Source organism: Athene cunicularia (assembly GCF_003259725.1).
Source record: "Athene cunicularia isolate RWA chromosome 12 unlocalized genomic scaffold, athCun1 chr12_part1, whole genome shotgun sequence".
Taxonomy (NCBI): domain Eukaryota; kingdom Metazoa; phylum Chordata; class Aves; order Strigiformes; family Strigidae; genus Athene; species Athene cunicularia.
Genome location: NW_020799116.1, coordinates 3,450,463 through 3,471,297, shown reverse-complemented (window position 1 = coordinate 3,471,297; position 20,835 = coordinate 3,450,463). Strand labels below are relative to the sequence as shown.

At 42.5% G+C, this 20,835-nt stretch overlaps 2 protein-coding genes across 2 annotated transcripts in view; one reads left to right on the top strand and one right to left on the bottom strand.

Moving 5' to 3' along the window:
- Positions 1 to 970, bottom strand: part of SLC25A20 (solute carrier family 25 member 20) — a 14,865-nt gene extending 13,895 nt beyond the window's left edge. The window contains exon 1 of the mRNA XM_026857544.1: positions 932 to 970. Coding sequence (XP_026713345.1) covers positions 932 to 970 — 39 coding nt within the window. The remainder of the gene's footprint in view (positions 1 to 931) is intronic.
- Positions 97 to 20,835, top strand: part of ARIH2 (ariadne RBR E3 ubiquitin protein ligase 2) — a 35,766-nt gene continuing 15,027 nt past the window's right edge. The window contains exons 1-4 of the mRNA XM_026857137.1: positions 97 to 412; positions 3,854 to 4,200; positions 17,189 to 17,256; positions 18,933 to 18,996. Coding sequence (XP_026712938.1) covers positions 3,952 to 4,200; positions 17,189 to 17,256; positions 18,933 to 18,996 — 381 coding nt within the window. The 5' untranslated portion in view covers positions 97 to 412; positions 3,854 to 3,951. The remainder of the gene's footprint in view (positions 413 to 3,853; positions 4,201 to 17,188; positions 17,257 to 18,932; positions 18,997 to 20,835) is intronic.

Genomic DNA, 20,835 nt, shown 5'->3' with positions numbered 1-20,835 from the left:
GGGGAACTGGGGGCGCCCGGTGAGCGCCGCCGCCGCTTACCGGGCCCGTGTCCCTTCAGCGGGAGGTAGCAGGAGCCCGGGGCGGGGCGTGAGGGGCGCGGAGCCGCTTCTCTGTAAGTTCTGCTCAGTTTAGCGCCTGGCCGCGCTCCGCCCTGGAGCCGGTACCGAGGTCGGGCTGCCCGGGGGAGAAGCCGCAGCCCGTGAGCTCGCAGGCTGGCGCCAGTCACGGGCTGTGAGTGAGCTGTGCTTGGGGCTCCTGCCTCGGCCTCCCACCCTTCAGGCTCTTCCTCCACAGTTCCCTTCTCTCCCCCAGTTTTCCTGGGCTTTCCTCCTACAAGTATGCGGCGTTCTGGCTGTGTGGGACAAGTACGGAATTTAGCCTTGCACGGATTACAAAGGAAACGGACCTGAGGTAATTGAAATGAAGTGATTACCGTGGAAGGAGGGCTTGTGTACTTATGCATAAAATAACTTGTTAAAAGTGGTGACAGATTAGAAAGGACAGGAATGCAATGGATTAGATGAGTTGGGAAGAACAAGGCGGTCGTGCTAGTATGAACAAAGACTGGGAAGTGAGAGGAGAGCGTGCAGATTCACGGGGGATGTGTGATGTGGCTGCAAGGAGGTCTCTGCAGAGTCATCCGTGGTGAACAGGATGGGGGATGTTCTAGTTTCTCACTCCTGAGATGGAAAAATCCAATCAAAAAACTCGGTGGAGAAGGAAATGGCAAGGTATGGATGGTGTGTCTGTGAAGAAGTGATTGCGGATGATCCACGGATTGCAGGTTTGAGTGACATGGATACAATTAACATCGATAGCGAGTGGGGAGTTGGGGTTGTAGATGGTTGCAGAGAAAAGAGGGTGTCAGCCCATTTGAAGCTTCTGTGGGTAACTAGTTCAGGAGGCAGACTTGAGTTAGACTTTCTTTACTTCAGAATTATCAATGAAGAGGTGAGAAGAAAAAGCCATCTCAAATGGCTGTGAGATATCAACAGTAAAAGTAGGAGTATCCTACAAAGTATTTACTAGAGGAATCCTGCAGAGGTGGGTAAGAGGGCAAGAAATTAAAAAATCCTGTAGGAGGACCAGGTATGAGGGATAATATCATGTACTGTGTCTAACGGTGGTGAGGTCAGAGAGACACTGGTGGTGGCATATTTGAAGGCGTTTTGTTTCAAGAGACCTTGTTAAGAAGAATTGTGTTGCAAAGCAGGAGTCAGCAAGAGGGCATCTCCGTTGGAGCTGATATGCGGCAGAGCGTAGGAGTGGGTGTGTTTATGAGTGCTGCGAGGAGGCTGGAGGAAGAGAGGGGATTGAATTGTATCAGTGTTAGTGAAGATGAGGGAGTATCTTGGATGAAAGTGGTAAAGAATCCTCCCTTAGGTAGGAAAGCAATCTAAATATGGTTTTGGACTTTATAATCTGATTTTGGGGATTATGGTAATTATTTAATCAAAATGCTCTGCTTTTTTTGACCTTCTTTTTTTGAGCTTAACATCTTTATTGTCTTAAAAGCTAGTGCTATCAAGTATTAGCTGTGTTCTGTCTTAGTTTGTATTCAGAGAGCTTGTGATTCAGTTGTGAACGAGGGCATTGGGCCGAGCGTGAGGCGAGTTCCTTATTTTTCTAGTGCCCTGCTTTGCTGTGTCCACAGAGCTTGTGCCTCAGCCTTCCTCTCTCTCCATGCATGTCTGCAGGACGGTCAGTTATGCTGGAAGTGAGCTCTTTCCTAGAATGTTGTGATAGGAGTCACAGAAGTCGTCCAGTCTGCAGACTGTCTTCTGCTTGATATATCCCGTTTGCCCATGCAGACAGTTCCTCTGTTTGCTCCAATAAGTGTGTTAGTGGCACAGAGAAACAGCTCTGCACTCTCCTGAGCCTCCTCCCCAGAGACTGGTTTGTAAATGCTGAGGTACCACGTAGGCCCATTGTTCTACTTAGGTATCTAAAAGCATCTCATTCCTTGGGTGGGACTCACTATGTGTTGAGATAGCAAATGTACCCAGAGTTTGGGGGATTTTTTTTTTTCTGTCTCTAGAGTGTGGGATGATCAGAGGGAGTTTGAGAAGTTCCCTGACTGGTGAAAAGTTCAGGCTTTGTGATGCTCTGAGGTTGGCTGAATGAAGCTGTTGCACGCTGGGCTATTGATATCTCCGTAGGCATGTTCACAGTGGGTTTAGATTCTCAAATAAGTTATCCCTTTAACATAAGGTTTAAGATCCATTACTACTTCTATGCAAGAGGTCAGCGTTCATACAGATGAAGCCCAAAATGGAATCATTAACTCTAAGCAGGGTGGAGGGAGGGACAATATGTATAGGTTTGCCTTGTGTCTGTCAAATCAGCTTTCATATCTGCCTCCTTCCAACATGGAGAGGACGGTACCTCTGCTCCTCTGAAGTTCTGTGGGAAGCAGTGCTATGAAATGTTGGTATGTTGTGAATAGCTAAGGAATTGAGAGACAAATGAAAGGAATGGAGAATTCAGGGGATAATGTAATTAGCTGCTACCCTTCATCCTCTCTCACTGAAGCTTTGTATCTGCTGAAATCACTGCAGCCCCTCAAATTAATTGTACATCACATCTCTTCCTGGTTATTGTGTTCTGCCTGCTCAGGTTACTGGAAACAGAAGACAAACGAGTTGAAAAATAATGAAAATTTATGGTTAAGATTTCCTGTGTTCTAAAGTCAGGATTCTCAAAACTTGATTATGGTTTTCCCAGCAGCTACAAATTGTGGGAATATATTTGAGTAACAGAGCTTATATGCGTTTGCATTACTATGCTGCTAGAAACCCAATATATGCTGCTTGTGGAAAATATAGCTTTGATTTTATATATACATATTTATACGTAAAATCTGTTTGCAACATTGATTTAAGTCTTTGGTATTTAATATATTCTCTCTTGAAAGGAAATTATTTGGTTAAATGGAAATTTGTGACTAAATATGAGATGACCATAATTCAAGGTTAATACGTGCTCTACTGCTGAACCTCTCAGAACTTGAATTCATGCAGTTTAGTTACACAAGCAGAAGGTTTCTAGTTCAGATAAGTGAAGTCAAATATGTGAATTTTCCAATACCAGTGAGTATATAGAAAAAAAAAGTTGGCTGTTCTGATTCTTCTTGAATAGCAGCTGCCAACACTTGAGCATAAATTTCTGCGTTCAGAAGGTAGTAAGTGAATATTGAGAAAGTAATGAGAGAATTCATTTTATTTCCCCCTCAGATGTAAGGCCTAAGCCACATCACATGCAGTAGAACCTTCTTAAAGGGATTAACTAATTTCACTGTCTCTTGAGATGGTATTGAAGAGTGTTAGGTTGAGTGGATGCAAGAGGTCTGTTTGCTTGTCTTATTTTTGAAAGTCCCGCTTAATGTCTAGTTCTAAAGCAGTATGGACAGGTTGCCTTTCTGGCTACTGTGGTCACAGTTAAGGGGTTTGTATTTTTTTCCTATTTTGATGAAAGGGATGTGATGCTTTTCTGCAGTACTTCAGACTGTTGGTAAAAAATGTCGTAAACTTAGTTATGTCTCTGAAAAGATCTGTAGTGAAATTCATAAAGCCACTTTCCACATGTCAGAAGTCTCGGGGCTCACACTGGGGGGGATAGGATGCAATGTAATAAGCCAGTCTCTGAGGGTTTAGGCCTCGCCTGTAAGAACAGCCTTGGCTTTGCAGGTTCAAGAGTTGCAGTGGATCCAAACCAGGGACCTGCACAGCAGAATCTTCTTCAGCTGGGCTGTTGGGTCAGTCCATTCGTGGCTGCTTGATCACCTGTATGATGTTGACGTGGCCTCTCTTACAATTTCTTAGGCAACAGAAAAAATTGTTTTTCCCCCTTTAGGAGACAGAGCTCAGATGAAATCAAAAGAACGATAAAGTTTGGAGGAGAAAAAGAAGCTGCAATTGCTTTCCTGGTCTGCAGTTTGACAGGGCATTAAGATGTCCGTGGACATGAACAGCCAGGGCTCTGACAGCAATGAAGAGGATTATGACCCTAATTGCGAGGAGGAGGAAGAGGATGAGGATCCTGGGGATATTGAGGATTATTATGATGGGGTAGCTAACGACGTGGAGCAGCAGGGAGCAGATGCCTTTGATCCAGAGGAATATCAGTTCACCTGCCTGACTTACAAGGAGTCGGAGAGCACTCTGAATGAACACATGGCCAGCTTGGCTGCCACGTTAAAGGTGAGGAAAGGTTTCTGCATTAACACAGGTGTAAAATAAGTCTGTGATTAAAAAGGCAAATGCTGAGCATACAGTTTGAAATAAGCTGTGGCAATGTTGCTGTTATGGGAGTTGGAGGAAATTATTGAAGGTCCCTGATTCAAAACTGACTCAAAGCTTTACAGTTGTTACATACTGGTTCTGGGGCCTGAAAATTTTTCCTTACTGAATGCTGATTCTTACAGTATTTTTTTTACAGAGCTGGGCTTCATGATCCAAATTCCCAAGTTATAACTCTTTGCATTAACACAATGCATAGGGGATATATAGAAAAGAAACAAAACAAATCCTAAATGGTGCAGATTGGTACACCTGTGTTTGAGAAGATAACTGACAGATAGGAAGACATGCGAAAACTCTGTAATTCTAACAAAAACACCTTTCTTTGTTGGTTCTGAGAGAATAATCATAGACTTTCAAAGACAGATCAGCTGTCATGCCAGGTATTAACCCTACTGTTGCAGTGACAGCAATTAAAGTACAATGAACTTGACAGCTCTTGTAGTGACTAATTCATCATAGAAGAGTCACACTCTGAGTCAGCTCCATGGTATTATGCTCAGTAAGACTTTTGTGAAGTTTTCCTTTTCTTTTTCTTTGTGTGACTGATAACTGTAGTACAGACTAGTAATAAGATGAGGTCCCCCCTCTGCCTTGTCTGTGTACTTGGTTCCCTGTGCAGGTCTCAGAGGAAAGAGCTCTGGTTGTTGACACTGGGTTGAAATTACCCATGCATCTACTTTGTAACAGATCTCCTAGTGCTTCTTCATCTCTGGAACAAGCCCTGAAAACAGGACAAGTGACCACAGCATATTAAAAAACATGTTGGATAGGTTTTGATTCCTATTTGGTCTGAATCAAACCTAATTTGGGAAAAAAAAAAAAAAAAGGGATCTCTTGATCCTTATTTGCACGTCAGTGTCCTGTAAGAACAGTATATAACCATAAATTCTGAGGACTATGAAGCCTGTAAACAACAGGCTCTAAAGTGCACCCATACTTTTTGCTGCATCTCTAGCTGATTTTGCAGTCTGTTGTGCTGATTCCCAGCGTTCACCACCTCAGAAAGTGAAGTTTTACTCTTTTGTGACTGTCAAACTCGTGTCTGTGGTTTCTTCAAAATGTGCAGTTCGAGCTCTGAATGCCTGCTGTTCCCAACAGATTGTCAGAAAAGAGAAGCAAAAGAAAAGAAAAATGAGAATAGTTGGTCAGCACTTTTGATCCAGCTGCCAGTTGCTCTTGGTTCTCAGCGATTAAGTAAAGATTTAGAACAGCTTTTCTTCTCCTTACTGTTTGCCTTCAAATGGAGCACCCTTCAAAAAGGTGACCCCTGCCATATTGTTCTCTTGAATTATGTTAACAAAAGCAATACTTTATTTAGCTTTAAAATCAGGCTTCCAAAGTTAAAATAAATTTTCCAGGAATTCTGAAGGTCTCATTGAGCAAATATAGTTGACCAGATAATACCAACCTGCGAGCTCAAATCTTGCTCCAAGTATGACCCAAGGAGAGAACGTTGTAGATTCATTTTTAAGTAAATATGCAGGCCTATTCTTGATGTGAAAAGAAGTGCTACGCATTTGGGTTTGTGCATGGGAAGATAAATTTGGGTAGAAACCTGGAAAACTGTGATCTTGTAAGCCACACACTAAGTCTTTGGCACTTGAAGTGCCACATTAACCCTCTGTTCACTAGCAACAGTGGTGCAAGAATTGCCCTTTTCTTGGAAATCTGTTGTGTGTCTGCAGCATGTGCTTTTTGTTTCCTGGCAATACCTCAGCACTATCCTCTTTCTTCTTTCCCCTGTCTTCCCCCAAGGAAAGCTGTAGTTTTGTTAGTTTTCTGACACAAACTGGAGTGGAAAGAATTTGTGTTGAATTAACAAGCTTAGAGAAGAAGGAAATTGAATAGAACATGTTGAACTATTTGCTATCGTTATTTTCCATTGACTTAATGGATATGAGTTAACTGGGGCAGACTTCTGTGAGAACTATATTAACTTCTTTCCTATAATTTGCTTGAGTTCTAAAAACTTTTTTTTAATTTTGAACACTACCATTCATAATGTCTTGATTTTTTTCAGGGTAGTGGTGATTGTTCTTTTGGAGCATGCTAGTTAATGATGTTGATTTAATCTCCTTTACCTTCTGCTAGTTGTTAAATAGTGCTTTTCAGCATTTGCTCATGTTTAAGGCAGAGTTGTTGCCCCTAATAGGAAAAGATGAAGGTAAACCTAAGACTTTCTCCAGGAGGTACAATGTTGAAGGCAATGCGTGACATGGTATCTGAGCAATTCGCTATTACAAGAAATGAATAGGCTAATACAATTCCCTAAGGCAAAGAAAAAAAATGAATGCAATAAATGGGCTCAAAGCCATGTTTGATTGTTCTGCCACTGTATATTGTCATTATGTGATTCACTTTCTGAAGGTTAAATTGGGGAGGATTTATCGAGCGTGTTTTTTTCTCTGTGACATATTGTCTACATACTTTTAAGACCAGGAATAGGTATTCAGAGTTTTACATCTACGTACTTACAGATCTGTACTGTTACTAGCTAATAACAATCTAAATGAATAGTATTTCACTTGCTCTGCTCACTAACCCTCAACATTTGTTTTGTAAACTGTTTTGTTCAGCTCTTTCAGGCTGATAGTTGGAATTCTTATTTTGTTAAAGGCATTGAGATAAAGGGTGATCTTCCTTGGAAACCCTCTTGGCTACCTTTTTATCATTCCCTGTGAGCTACAGCTGACCCTGTTCTCACTCCTACTGAAGCTGGACAGACAACTGAACAAATCATTAGCTGGCTAGCTTCAGGTCAGGTGTGAGCGCCCTGTGTGTGTTTAAAAGTTTGCATGCAGCGTCGAGACAGTCTTCACAGAACACTTGGGTTTTATCTACCCCAATTAGGGGGGGAAAAAAATCCCTTAAAATCTTAAGTCTGATAAAAGCATGAAACCAAACATGTATGTCAATGTATGCCCTTGTATCTCTTGCTGTCATAGGAAACTTTTAACTTTAAATTCTTCTGACTTGCTTTTTATCAGGTGGGGAATTCTGAATAGAAAAATTAGTACAAACAAGGTAACAGTAGATACAACCAGCTGTGCTGTGTGTCAGGCCCGCAACTACAGTAGTGGTTATTCCAGAACCATACAGACGCTAGAGAGACTCTGTAAGTGATACTCTGAAAGCTTTTGCTCATTTTGGTTTTAGTAAGAACTGTAAGTAGATCCTTGATTTCCAAGAAAAGGAGGAGGAAATGTTTGCTTCTTGGTTAGGGCTGTTAATCTGGAGATCTGTTTGTGGAGGGTTCAGTTAATACCCTGACTAAAATTAGGAGAGGCTATCTCTGTTGAAACATGCCAGAACAAAATCTCAAACTAATATCCAAACCTGATTCTCTGACCAAAAGGCCAGTGAATTGAAGCAGACCACTTAATTCCTCAAAAAGTCACCTGAACAACGGTCAACACTTGCTAAGGACAACACTCTTGAAAGCAGACTGGCACGTATTGCCTGCAGACCAGCAAAGGAATTTACAACAGTTCTTTTTAAAAAATAGATATCCAGTATCTTTCAGAAATAATGTGTTAAAATTGCATAGTAATAAGTTTGTTTTCAAGGTAACTCCTGTCAGTCGTCATTGAATGATTGTGGGTCCTGGATTGGCAGTGTCAGTACATGCATACAATTGGTACGATACTCCACAGTTGTACAAACAAAGTTGACCCTGTCACTGGCAAGCAATTAAGTGTGTGATGATGTCATAATTGGTTTTGTTTGTGAATGACACTTCCTGGCTCTGCTGAGGGTCTCTGTACAAGTCTAGAATATCTGTGATGTTCCAAATAACTGGCAGTAGTTTCTCTGTTTCGGTGCTGAGATAGATCTTTCTAATTTTTACCAATTTTTTCTTTTTTAAACTGGTGATATAAGCCATCAAATAAAATACTGCAATTGCAGTTCATGAAAAAAACGTTACCTTGACTTTAGGTCTTTTTAGAAGCTGATTGTCAGTCATGAGGAAGCTAAGATTTTCTGCACATACAAGGTAACAAGGAAAGATTGTCATGTTTTACAGGCAACTGATACTGATGTAGTCTTTCCACTAAAATCAAAGGAATTGTAGAACTGAAAACTTAAAATTTTCAGTTTGCTAATGTAACCTGCTAATTGTCAGACAGCAAAAAGCTAACTTCCCTTGCTTCTTGAAATAACAGCTCCTGGTGTGTGTTTTAGCCCTGTCCCTCGAAGAATAAAACTTGGTAATGCAAAAAGTATTCGATATGACACAGTTCTGAATCTATTAATCCATGTTATCACTACTGATCTTTCAGAGATCAACCAGTTTTCTGTATATTCTTGCTCACCTTACTGATACCACATCTTTTAATGCAACCGAATTGGTATTTGCTCCTAAAAACACAGCCCTCTGAAACTGTTGCACACACTCAAATTGCGCTGACGCAGAACAGTTAGTTTGTAGGGCTGCTTGGTGGATGCTGGCAGCGGTCCTTTTCAAATACCATCTTTAGCAGATCCAGAGTCATGTGCGTGGAGATTGGCAGCCGGTATGAGCAGCTCTACCCGAAGGAGCTGGCGCTTGCAGAAAGCCTGTTCCATGCAATTGCAAAAACTCTGTAAAGAGCCACATGTCAAGACACTGGGGTGTGTGTGGGGGGGGTGTGTGTGTGTGCCACCCTGTAACGCTGGGCAAACTGTGACCAAGCGTGTGATACGGGGTGCCTATCTGAACAAACATGCAGTGTTGCATAGTCATCCTTCTTGATGCCCTAATGACTTCGTAAAACTTACATGCAACAGAAAATGGCAATCAAAAGACTAGCTTGTACCAGAGTACCTCAAGTGCAGGAGAGTTAGTAAAGCCCCTTGAAATATTAAAATACGTGTACATAAGAACAGGGTTGGAAAAATTTATCCTCGTAGTCAGTGTCCATAAGAACTGATGTTGGTAACTGTCCATAAGAACCAACATTGCTAAGTATTAGTAAACAGTAATATATTTAGATATTAAATATTTTAAATATTGAATTATTAAATACTACTATTTAAATATCATTTGCTATAAAGGGTAGACATCTCCACAGAACCCCTGTGGTGCTGTTTGGCAATGATAACTCACTTTTCCCAAGTACCTGTAAACCCTAGATTAGTCAGAAAATGCAGGTTTGCTTCTGTGTTTTAATATCAAGCTGATGTTATGTGGGGAATCCAGTCTGAAGCTGTAACTCTTAGGAGCACAGACCTTTGTCCTTTACCTGCTTTTTGTTCCCAAACAGAAAGATCCTGGAAGTTCTGCTGTGTGAAAGCTGTGTTGTTGCCTACCACATTCACAATGTCTGTACTTTAGCAGTATGTTAAACAGCAAGAGGACATGAATGTGTCTGTAACTGTCTTCAGCGTGTGTGTTATTTTGGATCCGAAATGTGTTGTGTGTTTTTTTTTTTAAAAAAAAAAAAAAGTTTTTAAAAAAAAAAAAAAAGTTTTCATAGCCTTCTGGTCAGCAAGATAAGAGAGCTGGCTCGAGAGTCCAGACCTTGCGACAACTTAATGAAGTCATTTAAGGAGAGAAACCAGTTTTGTTACTTAATGCCCAGGACTGCTGAAATTCTCAACTTGATTGGAAAAATGAGCCACAAACGTGGAGGGTGATTATAGCCCACACGTTTCTTTGTGATTCACGCCTTAAGTGTATCTTACAGCCTGTATGACTGCAGTGAGCAAAAAAAAAATAAAAATCTGTTCACAGCTGTTGATGAGTATGATCTTGGTGGGAGGTAGAGGCAAGACACAAGTCATTAGAAATGCCAAAACAATCTCTCAGTAACGCTTTCATGTTGCAAGCTTACAGCTGGACAACAGGGTCTTAGGAGTGGCGTGAGGCAGCTGAAGCGAGTTGCTGGAATTGTGTGCTCTGCCTACTGAGGATGGCGCAGCAGGAACGAGCTACGTTGTGTACTGTGAAACACTGTTTTACAGAGCAGATGTTCCTCCTCTTCATCCTTTTATAACAAAAGAAAAATGCCCTTGGAAGCTGGGATTGTCAAGCAAAGGACTGTTATTTGGGACCGAGCAGGGATTACTCACTGCAAAGTTACCTAAACCCTGGGCTCTGTATGTGTGTGGCGGCTCCAGTGCTTCCCAGTGTGTGTTGGCTGCTCTGTCTCCTGAGCCACTGGTCACCACTGTGTGGATTCAGGTTATGACCTGCTCTTCGCTTTCTCCCTGCACATCATCCTTTCTGTCAACCAGAAGGAATTGTCCACTTCTCCCGTGTTTTTTGCTGGGGAAGCACCTAGGCAGGGGCGGAGTGGAGTGCAGCAGTTGCTGGGGGTGCTGGCGGCGCAGGGCAGCGTGTGCTGCTGGGTGCTGATGCTCTCAGACACTACGTTATGTTGGAAAGAATAGCTGCAGTGAGTACAGCTGAGGAGTCTCGTGTCAATCTTGTTCTTACAGCTTTATCGCTGCATTTCTTTCACTCTAAATCTTTCAAAGAGGGAATCTCAGCTGTTTTGTAATAATGCCTTCTGGCATAGTATCTTGCTTAAGTCTTTTTTTTTTTTTTTTTTTTTTAATTTATTTCTGAATTTCCTCAGGAAGAATAGCCTAACAGCTTGAGAAATACGTATGTTGAGATTTCCTAGCTGAGTCCTACTGATCCTGTTTGTTGGCAGCTGCAACTGAAATTGTTGCTGTCCTGTGTAGGAGAGCAGATGGATTAAAGCAATGTGTAAGTGTGGAGAAGGAGTTAGCATTTAACCCGAGATCCCCTTTCTTCAGTATGTGGCCAACTAGGTTGTGTGCTGACAGCTTCACAAACCGTGTGTATAACACCGGCAGGTTTTGTCATTCCCAAACTGCACTCTGCCTCCTAAATATGCTTCTCGTCTTGTGGACTGACACCAGGTCTCTGCGTGTCAGAGGATGAGGGACAGGGTACAGATTAAAACACTATGACGAATAGGAGCTCATGTCACGCTGTTTGTCAAGACCTTTCCATGGTATTAAGACTTGCAGCTACAGACTCTAAATTGTATTTCTTTCCCTGGTGTAGCCTGCAGTCTGTAATCAGGAGAGGGGCTGAAATCTCAGACAAATTATAAGCAATACTGTGAGTGAAACCTAAAGGTGGAGGGCTGCTTCTCATGTTTTTTAAGCTTGACTGAACCCAGGAGAAAAAAGCAGGGTATCTGATTTTGTAACTTAGTCTTTTTTTTTTTTCCTGATAAGTGAAATTAGTTTGAGTTTTAATTTTGAAAACAGCCTTCTGATGCTCAGAAATCTGTAACAGATACAGAGGACTTTATTACAAGACTTTGAACACTTGGGGTGTTTATGGTAGATGATAATCACAGCTCAGGCCCCTGCAACCTTGTGAGATTTCTACCAGGATTGCACATTGGAAGTCTGCTTAAAAGAGAGGTAGATCAAAGCAAAGGAGAAAATGTGGTCCAAAAAATGCTTTTTGGTTGCCCTTTTATTCCTTCTTAATTCCTAATATTTCTGCAGCTTTCTGAGAAATCCTCCAGTAAAAACAGGGCGGGCAGATTTATTTTTTTTTTCCAGTGGGGCACGGAGGGAGTCAGATATCCTTCCCACAAGAGAAGTTAGTGTAAAATAGTATTTTTGTCATTTGTGAGTCACTTTCTTTACCTCAGTAACCTTAGGTAAAGTGTCTGAAGGTTGTGGGTTTTTTTTCAGCAAAATTAGTCAATACAAATTATGGTTTCTTTCTAAAGTGTTACTCTACTGCCAACTCAATTCAGTCTTTATTTTGCCCATAGTTACTCACAAACAGCAACAATTTAAGGCTCTTGCTTTGTGTGTTTTTAATGCTGTAAAGAATTTAAGAATTTGTTTTTAGAAGTTTTGATGCAACCCACAAACTAGTATCTTCTGAAGTTCATCTCTTCCTTGTACAACTTTCAAAAACTATTAATGGATTAAAAGAAATGCTTCCCAAGATTAATCCTGTTTGCCTAAATCTCTTTATATAAAAACCTTTGATTAGGGGAAAGACAAGAAATGGAAGCTGCATTTCTTCATGCCAGGTTTGTGTTCATCTCGACCAGACATTTCAGTGCAACCCTGATCTAACAGGAGTTGTCAGCTTGGTGCAAAGCCACGGGATGTCAGCTCCGAGCAGATCATCTCCAACTCATTCTGAATTGAATGTCTTTGAGAATCATGTGATGATTCTTGTTTTAAATTCCTGATATCATATCCCTGCAAAAGTGAGGATTGAAACACACCTCCAAAAAATAGGCCATCCCTTGGAGAAGAGTGAAATGATCTCATGAGATATGCATGCGACATAAATATGCATGAACAATTTCTGTAGAATATAAGCTCTACAAAAGACAGTGGGTTTTTTTAGCTTTTAGGAAACATTTCTGTCTGAATTAGCAACTGTCAAAGTGGCATAGTTGAAAAGATTTTCTGCTGGAGAGAGATGAAACTTCAGCTGTTCAAACAACTTAGCTTATCTAGTGAAGCAAGTTGAGACATAGGTGTCTTAGAGATCTCTAAACCCAGGAAGGTACCTGTAGAGCTTTGCAAATTCTTTTGAAAAGAAAGAGTGACAGACTCTCTCTCTCGCACTTCTGAAGTGTGAGAATTTTGCTTATCTTGGAGAGTAAAGAACCCAGGAGATATGTGGAGATAGAAATAATAAGAAAAAAATTACTGTGCTCTCTTTCAGCAAATGAATAGATGTGTGTTTAATGCGATGGCATTACTTCTTTATTCTACTTTCAGAATCTAATTTTGTCCGGTGCCATGGACATTTTTCAGACTTTTTTTACTCCTCCTGTGGAGTCTTTTCCTTAGGCAGAGCAGCTTCCTCTTGGCACCCTTACTGCCTGCATAGACACTACGCCCCTTTTCCCTTGCAGTGATAAGCATTAGCGTTTGGTGCCCGTTTCTAGCGATCAGCAGCCTTCTATCTCTGCTAAGTCAGAGTTAAGCTGATAGAGGTTTGGAAGAGGCTTGTGAAGTGACTAAATTCCAGGTTTAAGGTGAAGCTAGAAATTGCAGATTGGATGAGATCCTCTCGCCAGGTCTGCCACTCCATTGTGAAGAAAGAAGCCTGGTCTTCAGTCAGAAATTTTCCATGTTTAGATTTGGACTGAGCTGATCTTTAATCCTAAAGTTTTAAGCTGATGGTGAGAAAATGGGGAAATGAGAATGAGACAAAGAGAAATTCTTTAGCATGACTATTGCTTTCAGCTTTCATCTCCTAAACTTTAATAAATTTCATCACAGCTAGAAGAGTTCTGGAGAAGTCAAGCTATGTAGAAGCACTGGCACAATTCATCAGTTGCAGACAAAAACTGAAATAGAACTGCAGCCTTTAGAATATGCATTCCCTTCTGCACTGTGGTCTGTAGTAATATCTTACTGAAGTGACCTGCTGCCAGCAAGGTACCAGGTGGGCTATCTCACTGTCTTTTTTGGGTCTTAGTATTCTGAAACAAGAATAGGAAGGCTTAAGCAAATGATTTATCAAAGGCATCCTTTTTTTTTATTATTTGTGTCTGAGACAAAGCACTGTTGTTCCTGGATAACCTGAGATTCTTGTGGCACCTGGAGACTGATAGGGGACTGAATCATAGCTCTTTCTGAAATGTTTGGTAAGTTTGAGATCTTTCATTGTGTGAAACTTCAGGAAACGTTGTATTGGACAATGTGCCTGAACGACAACTAAGGCTTATTTCCTAAGCTTGTGAGGCTGCAGTGGGTACGCACGGAGGGACCATCGATGTCTTCTAACTGAACAGTTCAGCCAGCAGTGTCAGCTTCTGTACGTTGCTTCTCCAGTACTGTAAGGTAACGAATTATGTACATATGGACCAAACTTCTGATTGCAGCGGTATTTTTCTGTGCTCAGCATGTTTTGGCTCCTGCTTACAAAGAAATACTTCAATTATTCTGGGGTGTTATTGTGGAAGAACTGGCTGACTTGGTACAATCATTCACTCATTGTGAATGTGCAATCATTGAAGAGCCTGGGAGCGCTGCTAATCAATAGGAGCAGGCTTTTGTTAAACACTTGTTTTTCTTCTCATGCTTGTTTTCTTGAATCTCTCCAGTCGTGTTGGCCCTGATGGTATTCACGTTTGTTTGCCTTCTGCATTACCAGCCTTGCTGTTGGTGAGCAGAATGTGGTGAGACTCCACTCAGCAGGCACAGCCCCAGTCTCATCAGTTATCTGCTCCTCTCCCATCACTCTTTCTTACAGTTTGAGTGTTATCTATCTTTAACGTGTAAGAACTCGTACTTCCATGTCAAGCAAACTGTGGGTACGTTGCTGCAACTGGCTGGCTCTGGGACTTTTTTTTTTTTTTCCCCCCGAGATCGCATGCACTCCAGTCAGGTAGTATCAAAAACTTTTCTGCTTCAGGGCTTTTATGAAAGTGGATTTGTGTCATGAACCTGGCTTTATGAATTGAAAATGTTTTATTCTTGTGTTCTTTTATGATGAAAGTAATAAAATTAGTACTACAGCTGATACAGTTAGTGCTTACAGTTGGAGCAAAATAGAAATGGTGACAGAAGCTTTATTGTTGTTCTAGATCTGTTAATCTGGCATCTTTCTGGAGCATTAACTCTACATTTTGCCTGACAAATAGTTTGTCTCAAAAGCATTTGATTCTGTTAGCATAGTTTGTTAGATTTCAGAAATGTGTATGCTGCTATTTGTATTTCTATACATCTTCATTCTTGAATGTACTTGGTTCCTCCTCTGGGATCAAGTAACTTAATGGGGTTCATAGGGTAATGATGCTGCCACAGATGCTACACCTCAGGCTCTGAAAATCCAACTGAAAAATACTCATTTTCCTATGTTACTTCACATTTAAGTCTGGTGGCTTGTTTTTTTTGTTGTCAGGATGGTAGTTCTTCCTTTCTGCTACTGAGAAATAATTTCATTGCTGTTAAAGAATGATTCATTAGCATGTGGTTTTCGTTTGCAGGAAGCCAGTCTTGTAGAGACCACATTCCTGATGCTTGTTTGTTTTGCAAACATGAAATGCAGATGTCTTCCTTGTACAAGCAAGTCGAAGGTGTCTGTCTGGGTCTGCCAGTCTGGGGGCTTAAAATAACAACCCATCCAAGGCTGGCAGTGGCGCTCCATCCGCACCAACTGGAGCAGACTGTGTGTTGTCAGCAGCAGCCCTGTGTGCCACGCTCCATCTTATCACAGGCTTCTGTGCTGGGAGGGAGGAGGGCAGTGCTGCCTGGGCAGCCTTTCTTTTCTGAGGGTCACATCACTGGTAAAATCGAGGAAGGTGGCATACAAGATCTTACACAGCATGAGCTAATGATTCAGTTCTTCTAGAAGAAGGATTATTTGAACGTTGAAAATCACTTTTTTTTATTACTGGGATTTCTTAGTGGCCAGCAAAGTGGGCAAATCGGAAAGCAAAGGTGGATAAGAGTCAATTAAAACCCCCAGTTGCATCGTGGATTGTTGTGTTACGCTGGTGTAGCTCTCTGAACCAACCATCCAGCGCTTACAAATGCCAGTGCAGGTCTGGGACAGTATCATGTGGCAGGAATAGGTCAGTTGTGTTGTGAAACTGCATCTCTTCAGTGGGGCAGATTCAGAAGAGTAATGAATATGCTGCCTTCGGGTGTGCAGAGCCTGTCTGTTTTGTAGAAGGAGTGACCGTTGCTTGTGTTTCCTTCCAGGGTTGTGTTGGGCTTGCTGTGTTTCTGTATTACCAGTACATTGGATCCTGTGATTGACCTGTAGCAGGATTCAAGAAGGCTTATGGCTTTTCAGCTGATGATTGGGACTGCCAGCTTCTCTAGGGAGAAAAGGAGCTCTTCCTGCAGCTAGGACAGGAGTTGTGTTTTCTGTATGTATTGTAGAGAGAAATTCTCTGGTGATAGGTTGTCTTGGAGTGCGGGAGCCAGAGCGCTTTAACATCAGAGGGTGTTTAAATGCAGAACGTGCAGACCACTGGGCTTGCCTAGGTGCTTCCTAGCACAGAGAGGAGTGAGGAGACAGAGGTCGTGAGCCTTCTGAATTCCCCTGGAAGAGTTGTCTTGTTTGCAGATGACCTGCTTTGTTTGAGCTCCATGGCCCCAATAAAGGCATGAAAGGGTCCAGAGGCAGGTGAGGAAGTCCAGCAGCTCAGCAGATGCCTCTGGTCTTGGTGAGTGTTGTGCTAGCAGACCAGTCTGTTTTCTTCTGAAATAAACTAATACATAGAAGCAAAGGCGAACTTGTTTGCTTGTGCCCTCGTAACATGACTTTAAATGTCATGTTGCAGTATTTTGGAGGGTGCTTGGGCTAGCATGGACAGTGCTAGTGCTTGCCAGGAGTCCACGTAATGCAAACAACTCTGCATGGAAATAGTCCCTGTCACACGTAGCTTTCCATCTTCCTGTTCCAGTCCAGCATGTTAACTTTCTTTTCTACAGTGAAGGCTTGGGAAAAGGTTTTGTTTTTTCCCCCTACCCTTTGCTATCACAGCATGCCTGCCTTTGCAGCTTGTTACTGCTTCTCCAGCTCAGTGATATCTCTCTGCTCCATGGTGCCTATTCCACATACTTAGCCAGGACCCTGATCCCAGGCTGGTCTGCATCTCTCAAGTGGTACCACAGTCAGGACTGGATGTGGGGTTTTCATGAGCAGTTAAGCTAACCTAGTGAATTCTTGATTCCTTTCTGTGCTGTTGTGACTCAGTATGTGAGTTAGTGGGTACATCCATGCTGCGTTCTAACCCATCTATTACAGATGCACTGGCTGTGAACATTATGTCCAGCAGTCTAAAGGGAACTGAGTGTCACTGGGATATTGCACTGTTTGTACTACTTATTAGTCCTATAAGATGATCATAGTCGTAAGCAGAGGTGTGGCCTCAAAAAATGTCTAACTTAACTTTTTTGTTTTCTTTTATTTTCCACCTAGGTATCACATGCTGTTGCAAAGCTAGTATTAGTTAGTTTCCACTGGCAAATCTCAGAGATTTTGGAAAGGTAAGTGTAAATAGTCTTACCTCTTCTGTGCCTCAGTGGTTTTCCCCCTGGCTTTGCAGGAATGCTCAGGGTGGTCCATAGGTGTCTTTTTGACAAAGCGTCTTTGAACCTGAAAGCAGGCCACACAGTCCATTTCATGGAGCACAGGAAAAGCACTGTTCTGTTGAGGCTGCATTTCTTGTAAGAAATTTTTAAACAGGGAGAGGGTAGTGGTGGCAAATATCTTTCAGTCTGAGGAATTACTGTCATGCTGGAAACCTGTAGATGCATTTAGCTTAAAATTGAGATAACAGATTGAGAGTGCTGCATCTATATTTATTTATTTAAACAAATATAAAGGTAACATATGTTCCTTTGAACAGATGAGTCGTAAATCATAAAGAAGTACTGAACTTGTGCTGATGTATTCACATGGAAGTTTTTGTTCCTTCTGAGCATAAGTGATGCTTTTTTTCCAAGCTAGCTTATGGAGAGCAGGAGAAGACTGTGAGAGAACTAAGTAGTACAACCTTGGTCAGTGTCACCATAATGAAGTCCTCCAATTAATTTCTAAAGGAGGGTTCAGACTCTGCCCAGACATATACGGGAAGTGTGTCAGGAGGCACTGTTGTCTGGCAGCCCCTCCAGAAAATACTGGCTCAGAACTGAACATTGTCTGAAAATAGAGAGCACAGCAGTCTGACTCATTCTGCCATGCCATTTTTGGCCCTGCAGCCAGCAACTACATCCAGAGAACATATGGGAAATGCATCTCGTGTATGGATATTGTTGCAGCATCTTTGGTAACTGGCTCGCTGGTTACCATGCATTCTGTGACAGCTTTTCTCTGGGGAATGTGGAGGGTGAGATTCCTGCATAGCATTCTGCAGCTTAACTAACGAGATTTAAACAGGAGGAAGTTTGGGGAAGGGTTTACTTCCAAAGCTATGACTTTGCAAATTGTTCTCCAGTTGATCTGGTCCTCAATCTTCTGTCTTGGTATGAAAATACATTATCAAATGAAAGCTCCCTAGTATAACTATAAAGTGCTAGTGGGGAGGGAGGATTTACAGCACGGTCACAACAGGGATGCTGTTATTTCTGAATTCATTGAGATAGAAACATTCCTCTGCAATGGAAATAACAAACAGCAAAACATGTTTAATTCTAAGGCTGCTGATAGACAGCTTCATATGCCTAAAGGGTGATAATCTGTCACAGAGTAAATACTTAACTAGATAATATACTGGAGTCAAAGTAAGGCCTAACCAGGATAGCTTGATTTTACAGAGGAATAGGAGACAGACAGGAGCCTCACTGGAGTGTGTTTTTATGGGCAGTGGCTTCAGGCTGCTCTAAGAGTGTGGATAGAAAATCTTGGCTTCAAAAATAATTTTTGGGGGAGAGAATTGTAGAAAAATATTCATCAAGAAGTATGAGGGAAATATTAATCCATTACTGTGAGAAATATTCCTGTTTCTGGTTTTGAAGAAACTCTCATAAAGTTTTGTTGATGAGAGTTCAGCTCACTGTGTGAAGGAGCATCACACAGGCCACATTTCTACTTTCCTTATTGAAACCTAACCTACCCCTACCACTTCTACAGAGCTTGTTATTTATTCAGGCAAGAAGGATCAATTTAACAAAGCGAAATGTGTTGGAAAATTGATTTGATGCTTCTTCAATTGCCTTTACAGGCACAAATCTAATGCTGCCCAGTTGCTAGTAGAAGCACGAGTTCAGCCCACCTCATCCAAACATGTAAGTATGATAACTATTTTGGTCTGTTCCCTTGGCAGACACCTCTGACCCACCTCACTGGAGGATTGCATTACTAATGGCATAGTCTGTCCCATATTAACCCTTTTCAAACTTGGGTCCAACACCCTAACTCAGTGCTGGGTTTACTTTTTAAATGAGAATGCATTCAAGAGATGTCTAACGTTTGGTGGCCTTCTACAAAGGGCTTACAGTGCTGGTGAGTAAGGGAAGGGCGACTGACGTCATCTGCCTGGACTTGTGCAAAGCATTTGACACTGTCCCACACAACATCCTTGTCTCTGCATTAGAAAGGCGTGGATTTGATGGATGGACCACTTGGTGGATAAGAAATTGGTGGGATGTGCCATCCAGAGGGACCTGGACAGGCTGGAGAGATGGGACTGTGTGAACCTCATGGAGTGCGGGAAGGCCAAGGGCAAGGTCCTGCCCTTGGGCTGGGGCAATCCCAGGCATAAACACAGGCTGAGCGAGGAGTGGATGGAGAGCAGCCCTAAGGAGAAGGACTTGGGGTTATTAGTGGGTGGAAAACTGACCATGAGCCAGCAATGTGTGCTCGCAGCCCAGAAAGCCACCCGTGTGCTGGGCTGCACCCAGAGCAGGTTGGGCAGCAGGTACTGGGAGGGGATTCTCCCCCTCTGCTCCGCTCTGGGAGACCCCCCTGCAGGGCTGGGTCCAGCTCTGCGGGCACCAACAGCAGAAGGACACGGAGCTGCTTGAGCGGGGCCAGAGGAGGCCACGGAGATGCTGGGGGGCTGGAGCACCCCCTGTGAGGGCAGGCTGGGAGAGTTGGGGGGTTCAGCTGGAGATGAGAAGGCTCTGGGGAGACCTTAGAGCAGCCTCCCAAGGCTGAAAGGGGCTGTGGGAAAGGGGGGAGGGACTCTTGATCAGGGGTGAAGGGAGAGGACGAGGGGGAACGGTTTTAAACTGTAAGAGGGTAGATTTAGGTTAGATATAAGGAAGAAATTCTTCTCTGTGAGGGGGGTGAGGCCCTGGCACAGGTTGCCCAGAGCAGCTGTGGCTGCCCCCTCCCTGGAAGGGTTCAAGGCCAAGTTGGACGGGGCTTTGGGCAACCTGGGCTGGTGGAAGGTGGCCCTGCCCATGGCAGGGGGTCTGGAACTAGGTGATTGTTAAGGTCCCCTTCCAACCCAAACTGTTCTGTGATTTAAGTAGCAGGTTTGCTATTGTCTTGCAGGTAGTGTTCAAGAATTACTTGCTTCAAGAAAATGAAGCTCATTTTTTTTGGCAGGAGTGATGGTACACGATGGAAGGAGCAGAGTGCAAGGGCTTGGCTACCTCTTCCAATTCTACTCTTTGTAAAAGACACTGAAGGGAAGCTCTCTGGCCGCACAAAGTGAACAGACCTTGTCTGTGGCTGGAATAGAGATTTTAAAAAAATTTTTTTTTCCTTGAATGACTGTTTGCTGCTCTGCTCTGCTCACAGATGCTTAAGGCAGATCTCCCAGTGGTGTTGCTGCTGAGCCAGTCAGTGGTGATATTTGAATCAACAGCTTGTGATTTACAGTCAGGGTTACATAGGTCTTTAGATACTACTTTTTTTTTTTTTTCCCCCCTTTAAACAGAAATTTCCTGTGGCATGTTTACAGATTTCATTCACAGTGGGTGCTTTGATACAATCCACAGTTACCCCAGGAACACACTGCCATGTGTCAGATCTTGAGTGATAAAATATTACCTCTGAGAAACCTTCTTTGGGTTAAAAAGCCTGATTTGGCATCTGAGCTGACTTGTAACAAGCAGAGTGAAAAAGCTAAAGCAGCTGACAGGAGTAAGCTTCATGAACCCAAATTGTCTAGAGTC